This window comes from Melitaea cinxia, chromosome 1 (assembly GCF_905220565.1).
Source record: "Melitaea cinxia chromosome 1, ilMelCinx1.1, whole genome shotgun sequence".
NCBI classification, from domain to species: Eukaryota; Metazoa; Arthropoda; class Insecta; order Lepidoptera; family Nymphalidae; genus Melitaea; species Melitaea cinxia.
The window spans coordinates 13889811-13905405 of record NC_059394.1 but is presented as its reverse complement, the minus strand read 5'-3'; the positions used below and the strand labels follow the sequence as shown (position 1 = coordinate 13905405).

The 15595-nt window shown below is 39.5% G+C and overlaps 1 protein-coding gene across 1 annotated transcript; it reads left to right on the top strand.

The window, feature by feature from the left end:
- The first annotated feature begins 377 nt into the window (after positions 1 to 377).
- LOC123654017 (protein hook) lies at positions 378 to 15153 on the top strand. Its single transcript, XM_045589981.1, has 14 exons — positions 378 to 638; positions 912 to 1064; positions 1809 to 1925; positions 3774 to 3868; positions 4312 to 4437; positions 6298 to 6582; positions 7775 to 7912; positions 8347 to 8460; positions 8792 to 8972; positions 10929 to 11059; positions 11713 to 11866; positions 12388 to 12561; positions 13602 to 13707; positions 14958 to 15153. The coding sequence occupies exons 1-14, from the start codon at positions 551 to 553 to the stop codon at positions 15151 to 15153; spliced, it is 2058 nt and encodes a 685-aa protein (XP_045445937.1). The 5' UTR covers positions 378 to 550.
- The last annotated feature ends 442 nt before the right edge of the window (positions 15154 to 15595 follow it).

Below are 15595 nucleotides of genomic sequence, written 5' to 3'. Positions count from 1 at the left end.
TTCATCGATTTATTAGACGTCACGTCAAAACTTTAAAATGTACCAAATTTCTTTGTTGGAGTCACCCATTTTGGCGGACAGTAAAAGAAATGAAAAGTGGCGGGAAACTGTTTTTTTACTTTTTAATTTCATTTTTTAAATGTCAACTTTTCATGGTATAAAAACCAGCCAATTAGAAACAATACACTTAAAAAAGATTTTATAGAAACTTTTTACGAGAAACTACGAAAACACTTTCCTTGTTCTATAATTACGGTATTATCCCATTGTTCAGCTTTGCAACTTATATGGCCAAAGGCCATGTCTTTGCAGCCTATTAAATTACCATAGACAAGAAAATGTCAACTAAAGAAAAAAGAAAAAGTCCAAATAGGTAAATAAGGAAACGTCACTTTACGGCTTACATTACACTATTTATTAATTTTATCTATTTATTTCTTTTTATTTTCTATTTTACTATAGGTAATTATGCTTTTTAAAAAGTATAATTTATAAAATATTATAATTATAACATAAATAATAAGTTTCATGCGAAGTAAGTTCTATTAGAATGGAAGCAAATAGTGTTGTTTTATGTGACAATCTCATTAAGTGGTTGCAGACTTTGAATCTTACGGCTAAACATGGAGCTCCTTCAGGTACATATGATTAAATTGCTAATATAATGTACGTTTACACATTCAAACATGTAAATTTAGCATTTCACAGGCTTTATTATTTGTAATAATAAATATTATCATTACTTTGTTATCACTTAAATATATCTTAGATTAGAAATTTCTAGTTATAAAAGGTCTAAAAACCCAAAACAAGGCATACTTTTTCATAATTAATATTTTAATAGAATAAAACGACAGCCCATTGCTTAGGTTAAAGTGAAAGTATCTGCAGTTGTTTGATGTAATTCACAGAGCTATCAGACGGTGTAGCAATAGCAGAGGCTCTTACTCAAATTGCACCCGAATATTTCACAACAACTTGGAATTCAAAAATAAAAACGGACGTTGGTCATAACTGGCGACTGAAGGTCAGCAATTTGAAAAAAATTTTGGAAGGTGTTGTAGGTAAGTTATTTGTGGTCTCTACTAAATACAATGTAAATAATGAATAAAGATAGAACATAATATATGAAACTAAAACATAAATTTAACCTTATAATAACCTATAACTTATAAAAATAAAATACTTAAAAATAACTACAATCTACATCTTAATCGTAAAAAAGAAAAAAAAATTTAAAGGAAATTATTATTGGTTCTTGCACATATCGTCAAACTTTCACAAGTAACGTTTCTGTTTAAAATAATAAAGAGAAATATATCTAATACAGTGTTTAGCTAAAGATGTTATGAGGTTTTTATTGTGCTTAAATACCTAAAAACTGTGCACTTTTAATTGGTTGGTGTAATTACTGACCATCTTACTTAATATCCTATAGGTTTTCATATTCAGATAACCATTTTGTGTTTGAAATTAAAATTATGTGTTGCCAAAAGGCCCATCTATAGCTCATGGCTGTTACGCTGACAATCACGGGTCGGATCCCTGTACATCACCATCACTAGTATTGGTCATATAGATGTTTGCAGTGGCCTAGGCATTTAAGCTTGTGTGCTGTGTGTGTTTCCATATCATCAAAACGGGATCGAATCATCCTAAAAATAATAACATTCTATGAGCAAAACCAAATGTAAAATGTAGTTTAATGAATATGGAAACTGGTCATAAGTATTATTTGGTATCGACCTCATTAAAACGAATGAATGAAGTAACTAAGTAGCATCCAAATAGAGATTATATTTTTCCAGATTACCATCAAGACATTTTAAATTTAAGTTTGCAAGAGTTTTCTAGACCGGATGTTGTTAATATTGCTGAACATGCGGACCCATCAGATTTGGGCAGATTACTGCAATTGGTACTCAGTAAGTTAAATTATTACTTATACTAGGATATTTTTATTAAAAAAAAAAACGAGTGTTTTTTTTAGACCATACGGCTGAAGTAAAACTTCCTTAGCTCATTTATACGATAAGCACGAATCATGATATTTGTGTAGATGCAGTGTAAATGTGAATCAATGCGTTGTGTGATGTACAAGAGTAGTGTATGCGTATGTGTTTTAGAATGTATATATAATTTTGAGGTATAATGTGACGTGGTGTAAGGTGTGTGCCTACAGTGGAGGGATAAGACTAAACAACAATAAATAACACATAGTGAGTACGACTTCATTTTACATAAAACGACAATAGGGACCGGAATAAGCATCAATACTATATTATTTTCTGCAAATCCTTTTCTGTAGCTATGGTTATTATATATACAGGAGATTCTTCGTTTTTTCTCAGAAAAATGTTACAATTCCTTATCCAGGTGAATTTATACGACCTTTCCTTAGCACGGATTTTTACGGCGTTGAAAAGTTGTTTATTTTCGGGGGTTAGGTGTTCATTAACAAAGAATTTCCTGTCAGGACCGGCCAAGTTTAGATTTTTGGTACCAATCCCCCTCGCCCTACGCAGTCCCGCGATAATTTGGTCCTTCAACATCCTACTCTGAAGTGTTGCAACGATTGGTCTATATCTTCATCTCAACTTCCGTTAGCATCACCTGATCACACTTATCTTAACACTCATCACGCATTCACCAGCGTACTTCCCAAGTTAAGCTTGCGTAAAGAAGTTTTACTAAAAAATATGACGGTAATTTTATCTAATTTGAATTTTAAATTAAGCATTACATAAATTATCTATAATATATTTGAGGTATACATTACAATTAATAAAATTATTTTTATATGCATTACGGTTACATCGTTCAGATATTAATATACATAAATATACATAGTGTATATGATGTAAGAATTTGTTTTGCTTAGAAATATTTATTTGTAAAGAAGTTTAGTAGCCTTCAAACATTGTACTGCAATTTATAGAAGCTTAACAAACAAAATTGTTTTAAGTTTGTGTGTTAGTGTATATAAGGTATTTTTTTTTAAATTCCATTTTATTTTAAAATATGCAATATCAGCTTGCGAACTAACACTAATATTCTTTTATTTTGCACACATAAAGATGAAAAAATTACAATTTTATTTAAAGTTATTTTCGCCTTATAAGATAAAGATGTTACACTATAAATAAATAGTAAAAAAAAGATATAATCAAGTCAGTGGTACAAGTAAAAAAATTGTCCCTGCACATAGAGGGATATAATTTTGTTGCACAAATAATATAATTTTATTTAAATTTGATTTATTAAATTTACTGTAGTTATTTGCATGTGGATATAATTATATTAAAATTTTAGTTATCTTTGATTATTTTTGTTAGATTCTAGTTATGTTTGATTGTTTTTATTAATATTTTCTTGACTTTTGACTTTTTATATAAATTTGATTAATTTTATCACTAATTAGTAGGTAATCTACTTTTGAATTTCGATGTACTAATTTTAAATATACTTGTTTCATGACATTATGAATATTGTAGAATGTCGTGTACTCCGTGATGGGATACATATTAGATAATAATTTAATAATGATTTAATATAATGTTTAATATGTATACTGGGTATAAAATAAGTAATACACCAAAAAAATCTGCTCATATATCTTGATTAGCAGGAAATTTAAATTTAACACGAACACTTGTGTTCCGAGATAGAACAGATATTCTTCCTACGTGTACATTATTCAATTCTGGATTTAAATTGATGAAATTTTCCTTCTTTTTGTACATAGTTATAAGATATAAATTACTGTATATCAGGTTGTGCAGTCAACTGTATTAAAAAAGAGGAATATATCACGAGAATTATGGATTTGGAGTTATCGTGTCAGCGTTCGATAATGCAAGCGATACAGGTAAGAGTGAAATGTTATAATCAAACATTAATGTATATAAATATAATTTCGTCGAATTAATTGAATTTCAAAACAGGGCAGAAAATGATCGTAATATTTATTGCAAAAATAAATTAGCACATATTATTTCTCAACGGCACTTTCGATGATATATGCTCGTTAGTCGCCGCGAAAGAAATACGAACGTTTTAGTTACGCACACAAATATCCTTGGATCACGAATTGTTAGATTCAACATGTAATGCAGTTAGTTAACGTTTGAATTTTGTTATTGCTGCACGGTCTGCTACGGATTTTACTTTTTAGCGCGAAAATTCATTGTTTTTATTTCTCAAGTGTGTTAAAGACGTGGTGAGATAATCTTGTATTTATCTTCGTTGCGTCTTTTAATTGTGTGACATAATGTATAAGTATGAGATATTGAGGAAGTTTTTGTTCGATAGGAATTGGAGAACATAACACTAGGCACAAATCGTGGTAGCATACCATCGGAGACCACTGCAGCTGATCACACAGATGTTGATATGAAAGAGGTGCTAGCGCAGCGATGTCACGAGCTCGACACACAGGTATGTTGGTGATTTTTCTAACGTTCTAATTTATTTTTTGATTTTTTTCGTACAGGTTTTTATGTTGCATGATATGAAAACATCATGATTGATTTTACAAAATAAGAAGTACGCGCATTAGCTACTGCGTGTGGCAGTTTTGCTACTAGTTGCAGATTCGATTTGTACATGTATCACACACTTGTTTAGACCATGCGGATGTAGAGTTATCTAGGGTAGCTGTTACATGTTGATGAATGAATGAAGTTATCGCACACTAATTAATTTAAGGAAATGAAGAATGTACAACTTTTCGAGTCGATGTAATTCAGTGAATAGAACGAATGCATCGTTACCATAGTAAGCAAGTCTGAGTTCGTACTACTAATTTTTTTTAAGAATTTGTTTTTAAATTCACCTTGTGCTAGTAAGGAGAACATCGTGATGAAACCTGCATATTTTGAATGAAGTTATGAAATATGCAGAGTTATATAATTAATATTGAGCCATACACTGTTTGTTTATTAGTAAAAATAAAAAAATATTAATAATATAAATATTAAGGTTAGGGTAAATGAAAGAGCTGTTTGGTTTTTATAAAACGTTTAATATACCAAAAACAGAACGCGAGAGACGTACAAAATTAATTACACATTTTAATTGAGGTGAGGCACAGCAGGAAGTATCCTGCTAAAATCTAGAGCAGCCCGACTGGGTAGTACCTCGAACTTATAGAAGACCACAGCTCAATAACACTGCTTGTAAGCAGTGTTCTATTCCTGTGGTGAGTTAGGTGATCCCGAGAGGGCGGGGGGCGATTAAGGGTAGCGTCGGCAACGTGTTTGTGCTGCTTACGATGTTACAGGCATCTATAAGTTACGATTATCGCTTACGATAGTATCATTGTGTTTGCTCGCAAACGAAAAAAAAAACGACTTCAATTACATCGACGAGTAATACGACGAGTAGATCGACGAAAAAATAGTTAAGTAACTACGCGTTATCAAAGATTACTCAAAAAGTACTTATCAGATCTCGATAAAAAAATTTAAGTGACCCCATGATAAACGTCAGCTTTCGATTAAATTAAAAATTATCAAAATCGGTAGACCCAGTAAAAAGTTATTGCGAATTTTCGAGAGTTTCCCTCGATTTCTCTAGGATTCCATCATCAGATCCTGGTTTCCTTATCATGGTACCAAACTAGGGATATCCCCTTTCCAACAAAAAAAGATTTATCAAAATCGGTACATCCAGTAGAAAGTTATGCGGTATAATACAACGTAGGTCGACGAAAAAAGCGTCAAGTAAAAACGCATTATTAGATATAACTCGAAAAGTAGTTGTTAGATCTCAAATAAATTTAAATAGGACCAAATGACACACACCACCTTTTGATCAAAAGAAAATTTGTCGAAATCGCTCCACCCAGTCAAAAGTTCTGAAGTAACATACATAAAAAAAAATACAGTCGAATTGAGAACCTCCTCCTTTTTTGGGTGTCGGTTAAAAAGTAAGGTGAGCCGTACGCTTGTTTGCCGTCATAGTTGTATAAAAAAAAACAGAAGAAGATTTCTAGGCTGTGGACTTATATCATAGTTAAAAATATTGTATTTGTAAATGATTAATTAAAAAATATCAATGAATTTTCAAATGATATCGATTGTGTAACGTAAAACACATTTTATATGAAAAATCTATATAATTTCAAATATTTTAAATATAATCAGCTCCACACAATTCAGCTCAATTTCTCTCCAACACAGCTAATCGACAACTGTCCCACAAGTTCGGTGTAACCGTTTCCACTGCGCGAGACACCAGACACACGAGTATAATCATTATTTTGACTTCGTTCACAAACTTAACGTACGCGTGCAGGTGAAAATCCTCCAAGAGGAGAAGATGACGCTCCTGAGCGAGGTGAGCCGGCTGGCGGCGGCGCGCGAGGCGGAGGGCGGCGAGGCGCGCGAGCTGGACGAGCGCGGCGCGTCGCTGGGGCCGGCGCTGGCGGGCACGCTGCGCTACAGCACCATGCGCGCGCAGCTGGACGCGCTCAAGGACGAGCTGGACAAGCTGGAGCTGCAGCGCGACGACCAGCGCGCGCGCGCCGACGCGCTCGAGCGGGACCTCGCGCTCGCCAAGCTCCGCCACGAGGAGCTGCAGGTGCCTACTTTGAGCTTTTTATTATTATTATTATTTTTAATACAGTTGCTCAAAAAGTGGCGTATTGCAGGGACGTATAGCGTTCGGCATGTGGGCTATTACATACTCGTGCTTTTTTTACCTTTCCCGAACTCGTGCGTTCTCTTTCCCAACTGTCAAAATAATGTCTATTAAAAAGGAAAAACCACCCATGAAGTTTTTACTAAAAAAAATCATAGAAGTTTTTATGATTCATGCAAATACGTATATTTCTAAAAAGAAGCTACTTAGTAATTTGTTTCAATATCAGATTTAATGATTTGATTGAATGAGTTTGGTTAGGTTTCATTTCATTTCATCTCATTAAATTTCATTTTCATTTCATATCAATAAAAAACTTCTACTGAAGACTTGGCTTGTTCCGACTGTCAACCCTCGCCTTCGGCTGCGCCTCGGCTCGGGTAGACATTTGTCGGAACTCTTTGCAATGACAGCCTTTTCACACTTGTAATGAAATATACTATATTATATTCGTTATTGCACGACGTAATTTCACAATAGTCATTGTAATATAGGAAGTTGGTAAGGGTGAACTTATCTCTAATAGATCTCGACTAGCTCATTGGCGCAGTTTGTAGGGACCTGGGGATTGCTTTCTGCTCTGAGGGTTGTGGGTTCGATTCCCACCCCGAGTCTGGGTGTAATATAAATATTTATTTAATTATTTATATATGTTCATCGAAAAAAAAAAAATGTAGCTATACCAGTCGGTGTTACATATAAACACAAGCATTAAGTTGCTTACTTTAGGAACAGACGACCGTGTGTGTATTGTGTAGATATTTATTTATTTAATAGAGATCCAATAGAAAAGAATAGAAGAATAGTAAAACATATACCTTATATCTATGCTTATACCTTTTTATCTACGCTGAGCTAATCTCAGCCTAATTAAGTTGTCATGTGTTGCTTATTATGCATTAGCATATTAGTACAAGCACCAAATTAAATAATGACCTTTGCGTAATAATTTGCGTCAGGCCTAATTTATGTGACCCTAGTAAATGTTAAAACTTCGTTATCCACTTGCTTTTTCACTGACGATATTTGTATCTATTTTATTACCCGTGAAAAAAACTGCTTTCTAAGTTTGATATTTGGAATATAATTTTAAAATATCTTATTTATTTTTAATCTTCTCTATCTGTTCTAGATGGCAGCTTCTGAAAACGTAGCTCTCAAGGACGAAGTAGACGCGCTGCGGGAGACAGCAGCCAAAGCGGCGGCTTTGGAGGCTACGGTCGCGTCCTATAAGAAGAGGATGGAGGAGCATGTCGATTTGAGGAGACAGGTATCTATTTGGATAACTAGAAATAGATTTCTGTATCAAGAATTATAGTATAATTTGTGTTTTTCTAAATTTGTTTTTATAAAACGAATGATTTGATTGTAATGACTATAAATGTAGTATGAACTAATCATAACTTTTAAATGTACTGAACCAATTTTTCTTAGTTATACTGTCAAAAATCTACATTCTTCATACATATGATTCCTAATTTAACTCGTTTGAAAATTTAACACGAATAGAACTCGAAAAAAAAAAAAAAAAAAACAAACAGTAAGGTGAGTATTCGGTAATGTAGGATATTATAACCACCTACAAACAACAGATACAAACATTTTTTGTTTTCAATTTTATCGTGAAAATTTTCAATATATTTATTTCAAAATTTTAATGATTTTTTGATATATTATCGAAAAGCTACAAATGAATGTCCGCAGGTGAAGCTGCTGGAGCGCTCGAACACGGAGTACGTGCAGCGCGCCATCGAGCACGAGCAGGCGGCGGCGCGGGCGCAGGCGCTGCGCGCGCAGCTCGACATCTACAAGAAGCAGGTGCGGCCTGCGACGTGCGGCGTCGGCGAGCTATGGCGCTACGACCCGGTCGCCTAGCTAATCGTAGCGATGTCTATTCGAGAACCTTAGCAGTTCTCGATTTTAGTACAGTAAAGCTCAAACCGAATGCATATTTTACGATTTAAATAAGTTTTGATGTGAAGAAATTCAAATGTATAGCTGCATATAGTTCGTTTTACACAAATTAGTTAAGTAGTTTTTCGTCCAAGAACGTCTTATATCCCATGACCTACTTAGGGCCTGTAGTCATCGCAGCCCAGGTTCCTGTAGCTCAGTAACTTGTGACGCTCACCGGTGCCGTCGTTCAAAGGTTACAGATTTGAACGAGAAGCTGGACGCAGAGATCACGAAGGCGGATAAATTGGAGATCGAGAACAAGAAATTGAGCAGCCGCGCGGCGTCGCTGCAGCGCGAGCGCGACGCGGCGCTGGCCGAGCGCGACACGCTGCGGGAGACCGTGGACGAGCTGCGCTGCTCCACCATCACCGCCGGTACTTGCGCACACTAACCAGCCGCGCGGCGTCGCTGCAGCGCGAGCGCGACGCGGCGCTGGCCGAGCGCGACACGCTGCGGGAGACCGTGGACGAGCTGCGCTGCTCCACCATCACCGCCGGTACTTGCGCACACTAACCAGCCGCGCGGCGTCGCTGCAGCGCGAGCGCGACGCGGCGCTGGCCGAGCGCGACACGCTGCGGGAGACCGTGGACGAGCTGCGCTGCTCCACCATCACCGCCGGTACTTGCGCACACTAACCAGCCGCGCGGCGTCGCTGCAGCGCGAGCGCGACGCGGCGCTGGCCGAGCGCGACACGCTGCGGGAGACCGTGGACGAGCTGCGCTGCTCCACCATCACCGCCGGTACTTGCGCACACTAACCAGCCGCGCGGCGTCGCTGCAGCGCGAGCGCGACGCGGCGCTGGCCGAGCGCGACACGCTGCGGGAGACCGTGGACGAGCTGCGCTGCTCCACCATCACCGCCGGTACTTGCGCACACTAACCAGCCGCGCGGCGTCGCTGCAGCGCGAGCGCGACGCGGCGCTGGCCGAGCGCGACACGCTGCGGGAGACCGTGGACGAGCTGCGCTGCTCCACCATCACCGCCGGTACTTGCGCACACTAACCAGCCGCGCGGCGTCGCTGCAGCGCGAGCGCGACGCGGCGCTGGCCGAGCGCGACACGCTGCGGGAGACCGTGGACGAGCTGCGCTGCTCCACCATCACCGCCGGTACTTGCGCACACTAACCAGCCGCGCGGCGTCGCTGCAGCGCGAGCGCGACGCGGCGCTGGCCGAGCGCGACACGCTGCGGGAGACCGTGGACGAGCTGCGCTGCTCCACCATCACCGCCGGTACTTGCGCACACTAACCAGCCGCGCGGCGTCGCTGCAGCGCGAGCGCGACGCGGCGCTGGCCGAGCGCGACACGCTGCGGGAGACCGTGGACGAGCTGCGCTGCTCCACCATCACCGCCGGTACTTGCGCACACTAACCAGCCGCGCGGCGTCGCTGCAGCGCGAGCGCGACGCGGCGCTGGCCGAGCGCGACACGCTGCGGGAGACCGTGGACGAGCTGCGCTGCTCCACCATCACCGCCGGTACTTGCGCACACTAACCAGCCGCGCGGCGTCGCTGCAGCGCGAGCGCGACGCGGCGCTGGCCGAGCGCGACACGCTGCGGGAGACCGTGGACGAGCTGCGCTGCTCCACCATCACCGCCGGTACTTGCGCACACTAACCAGCCGCGCGGCGTCGCTGCAGCGCGAGCGCGACGCGGCGCTGGCCGAGCGCGACACGCTGCGGGAGACCGTGGACGAGCTGCGCTGCTCCACCATCACCGCCGGTACTTGCGCACACTAACCAGCCGCGCGGCCCGGCGGCGTCCGGGGCAGCCCGTCGGGGGCTACCTAAGGTCGACCTTACGGAAGATCACAGCTAAATAATGTCTCTTCCTTGGGTGGCCAGAGTTTATGGGGACGGTCGGGGTAAGGTCGGCAACGCGCTTGCGATGCTTCTGTTGCAAGCGTCTATAAGCTATGAGAATCGGCCATTAGGTGAGCTGTATACTTGTTTGTGGAACTAGTTGGCGTCGCTGCAGCTTCCTTAGCTGCTCTCTATATATCCTTCACCTACATATGACTAGAGTAGCATTTGGTATATTTTGTAGTGAGTCTGCTTTTTGCTCCGGCGGTTGTGGGTTCGATTTCCGACCCGAGTCTGCGTGTAATTTTTATATTGATTTGAACATTTATTTCAAGGAACTAATGTACATCAGACAACTGTTACTCTTTCTTCAAAATTTTGTCATAGTCTATTGATAAAAATTAAAGGAAAAATAAATTGTCTGTTCAATCTATGACTGGTGCCGTGACAGAATCAATGGCTGTGTAGCAATTAGTAAAAAAAGTAAAATATGCTAAATAAATGAAGGCATCAATAATCGAAATGATTAAACAGGTGCCAGTGAAGATAACGTGTCACGAGAGTTGATACCGAATGATTTGAAGGAGCGTCTTATTCGACTGGAGCATGAGAACAAATTGCTACGACAGAATCAAGGGGCACAAGCCGATCAGGTGTCTGTACAGGTACTTTAAACACATTCATTAATAATTGTTTTAAATTCGCCTATTCTTGCAATATAAGTAATAGTGTAGTAGTGAACATTGTGTTTAAATATATCATATTACTACTAATAAAAAACCACGGTAAAAGCTCCAAACTAGTCCAGCTAGACAACTTAGTTTTGCTTGTGAGTTATTTAAATCTACCTGTTAAGAAAGTAGATTTCATTGTGAGGCTCTCCGAAATGGTAGCCATCGCTAAAGGCGGATTTATTCCCTTCTACATACTACGATTTTGATCTTCATCAGTTTGTTTTAAGTAGCCTAAATGTTGCGATTGTGATTGATTTTATAATGGGACGGATATTTTCTGCCTTGCTGAAAAAAATACCTTGTGGTCACCAACCCGCCTATCCAGCGTGGCGACTATGGGCAAAACACATGAGTTGGAAGCCTACACAACTTGTGGAGGCCTATGTTCAGCAGTGGACTATAATAGGCTGAAATGATGATGAATGATGAAAAAAAATATCCTAAATTAAAATAGAAAAAAAAGTAGTATAAAGACGCCTTCTAGCGCGGCGCAAAGTGAGTTTAGGGAGAGTGATTCTAGTGTAGTCGGTCGCGTCTCGGCCAGTCTGTGGCGTGGCGTGTAGTGACGGGCGCGTGCTGTGCAGACGATGCTGGAGGAGTACGCGGCGCGGCTGGAGAAGCAGCGCGCGCTCAACCGCGAGGCCAACGCGCGCATCATGCAGCTGGAGGCGTCGCTGGAGGCGCCGCACCCGCCGCACCCGCGCCTGGCCTCCGCGCTCGAGGACAGCCAGCGCAAGTGTGAGTGAGCTGCCCGGCGGGCACAGATAATAATACTGCTTTCTAGCAGTCTCGTCTTCCTGTTGGTGAGGAAGGCGACCAGAGCTCCTGGGGGGAATTGGATGATTGAATTATAAGCTACGGTAATCGCTTACCATCAGGTGAGCCGTACGATAGATAGGTCGGCAGACCTAGTTATATAAAAAAAAATTACCTGACAATGACAGTGACGATAACGGGCTAATGGATATACACTCTTACTTGAATTAACTAATATATAGATTTTGTTAAAAAATCAGAAATCATTAGATTTTACAAGTCAAAATGTTTCAATTAATATTCTTCTTGAATAACTATTGTAATTAACATACCACTTCTATGAATATATTTTTTATCTGCGTTTGTTTAAATTAGTGCCTTTTTATATTTATAAATTAGTTCTTTATTGCCGATTGGTACCTCGCAAAGCTATTATTACTATTTTAATAGCATTCCATCTCTATCGATAATACTATACCTTATTGTTGTGATAAAAATTTTAGCGTTACAAGTAGAAGAATTGCAAGCGGCACTGGCGGAGGAGAGGCGGCGCGCGAGCAAGTTACAGGAGGCGCTGTCGGCGCGCGAGGCCGAGCTGCTGGCCACCGAGGACAAGTACAAGAAGTGCGTTGAAAAGGCGAAGGAAGTTATCAAGACTCTCGACCCTAGGACAACTGGTAAGATCGTGGTTAATTAACCATCACTAATTTTTCCTTGCATATCTTTATATATATGTACTACTGTACTATATATAATAGCCCTGTTTAAGATTCGCGCATTGCGGTTTCGATTCCTGTGTGTCTGTGTAATACTTGTATATGTATATATTTAAAAGCTTCATACTCAAATTTCTATATATAAATTAAGAAAAAAAAACTTATAACAGTCAGTTGTTAGCAAGAAATAACAAAAGCATTACAGTCCTGCCGCTCTAAAAATGCGCTTCTGACACCTGTCAATTCATCATGACTAATGATGTAAAAACTAGTGATGTAAAATAATTATTTATTAACATTATTTATATTTAGTAATATTATTCATTGCATTTGTTATGCATATTTATTCAATTTAATTTATGTTGTTATTTTTTATAGTAATTATATTTCAATATATTCAATAAATATTCACAATGTACGGCCGCCAATGGCCGGACTGTAAGTTGCTTACCATAAGAACAGATGACTGTGTGTGTATAATATAAGGTATGATCAAAAATCTAACCAAATATATAACAACAAATAATACAAATATTACTGAGCTGAAAAGTTTGTTTATTTGTTTGCTTAAACGCGGTATTCTTAGGAACTAATGCTTCAAATTGAAAAATTCTTTTTGTCTTAGATAGTCCAATTACCGAGGACCTAGTGTATAGCCTATAAACCTTATAAGGTATATATTATTTTAGTATATTTTTTCCACGAATTAACGCGGGTGAAACCAAGAGGCACATTTAGCATTTTATAATCCCTACTCATATTATAAATGTGAATGTAAGTTTGTTACGCTTTCACGCAAAACACTACTTAACCGATCATCATGAAACTTTGTACACATATTTTAGGAGGTATTAGAAGTAACATAGGACACTTTTTATAAAAAAAAATTCTATGCGAGCGAAGTCGCGGGTGAAAGATAGTTATTTAATAAGATATCATTTATGATGTTTTTTATTTAGTGTTTATTTATTTTTTATTTATTTTTTATATATTAAATGCAGGCCAACAGTCACTATCCGACGTCACACTAGGTTACTCACGCGGCACAGGGAATGCAAGTGCGAACGCATCACGAGAAGCTGCGACGACTAATAACAACCGACACGAGTGAGTCAACATACTTAATTTTATAAAAAATTACTTAAGTATCCGCTTTGAACATTTAAACTGTAAGCAACTCGATGAGTGATAAAGCGCTTTGCTTATGAATTTGTTACGCACTATATAATATAATATAGTGCGTAACAAATTCATACCTACCTACCGTCATAATCAACCAAGAGGACAAATGACAAGTTTGTACAACATTGTAAACTCTTAGGAGGGACTATCAAAAATTATGATTCTGCAATTAAGTTATCACTTAATTTACATTAAACCTCTGACGAGTGACGTTAAATATTATAATGGTTAATCAATTTAAGCTAAGGGGCAAGTGAACGTTAAATCAGTTTTACAGTAACTCATTGTTTTTGATTTGTACCTGTAAAATATTGTATGGGCTCTCACACTTCATACAAAAGTAGGAGGTTCTTAATCCAACTGTATCTTTTTTGTATTCAAATTTTCTCAACTCTCGCTGACTGTCTTAAGTCAACGTAATGTTGTGTTTTGTTATATATATTTATGTATATGTGTGTATGTATGTGTGTATGCGTGTATATGTGTCATCATTCATCATCATCATTCCAGCCTATTGCAGTCCACTACTGGACATAGGCCTCCACAAGTTCGCGCCAAAAATGCGTGAACTCATGTGTGTTGCCCATAGTCACCACGCTGGGCAGGCGGGTTGGTGACCGCAGAGCTGGCTTTGTCGCACCGAAGACGCTGCTGCCCGTCTTCGGCTTGCGTGTTTCAAAGCCAGTGGTTAGATGGTTATCCCGCCATCGGTCGGCTTCTTAAGTTCCAAGGTGGTAGTGGAACCTTGTTACCCCTTAGTCGCCTCTTACGACACCCACGGGAAGAGCGGGGTGGCTATATTCTTTACTGCCGTAGCCACACAGCACTGTATATGTGTATTATATATTATATACTAAAATATTTAAGTCTATCATATCGTAGTTTATATCTACGTAGGTCTGATAATACCTAATTTGTTTAATGTTATTTATTATTGATTTCTTTTCCTCCTTAATGTATCTTTCTTTGAGTCTGTATTTCGGTGTACATTAAGAATAAATAAATAAAATTAGATATTAGTGTTCATGAAGTTGTTCAAAAAATCCATTTAATATTCGATCAGTAAAATCAGCTCAAATCGCTGCAGTAGAAGATTGATAGGGTAATAGGTTCAATCGCCGTATATAGTCAAGATAAGAGACATCTTACGATAGACATATTGTTCCGGTCTGCAGGTGGAACGGCAGCAGTGCGGACGAGCAGCGTCTTCTGGCGTCTGCGTGGTACCAGCTGGGCGCGCGCTGTCATCGTGACGCGGTCGAGTCGCGGTTCGCGGTGTTGTCAGCTGGGCACTCGTTCCTGGCGCGGCAACGTCGCCAGCTGCCGCGCCCGCGCGCCTCGTCCGCCACGCCCGCGCACCCCGCGCAGTGACGTAACGTGTGACGTGACCGTGTCAAGTGTGACGTGCCGAGCGAGTGACGCGATGTATCGATATAGTGTTGTGAAGTACTCTCGTGTCTAATGGTTGATCATTTAATGTCGAATGTATGGCGCCGTGTGTGAATCTAACGTCGGGAACACCACGATTGAAGATAACTTACACATGAGTGTCGTAGTCAGTGCTACAAAAAATTATTTAGTAATTGATATATTAGATTTATTAGAGTTTTTAAGATGGTATGGAGAGTAGGGGTAAGGAGAACCGTCTATTCTTGTTAGTCTTTACTTTTTTTTTTTTAAAATGGCCTAAACTAAATTAACTACTAAAGTTGTATCAGAAAACATTCAATTATTTTTTTCGACTCAGTGCACTAACGTGCACGCAAAAGCTACACTATTCAGCAGTGACATAGGCTATATTTTATTGTGATTG

Coding starts and splice junctions, on each gene's coding strand:
- LOC123654017 (XM_045589981.1), top strand. CDS start 551: ATGGAAGCAAATAGTGTTGTTTTATGTGACAATCTCATTAAGTGGTTG. Junction 639..911: donor TAAACATGGAGCTCCTTCAG/GTACATATGATT, acceptor TGTAATTCACAG/AGCTATCAGACGGTGTAGCA. Junction 8,973..10,928: donor CTGCTCCACCATCACCGCCG/GTACTTGCGCAC, acceptor ATGATTAAACAG/GTGCCAGTGAAGATAACGTG.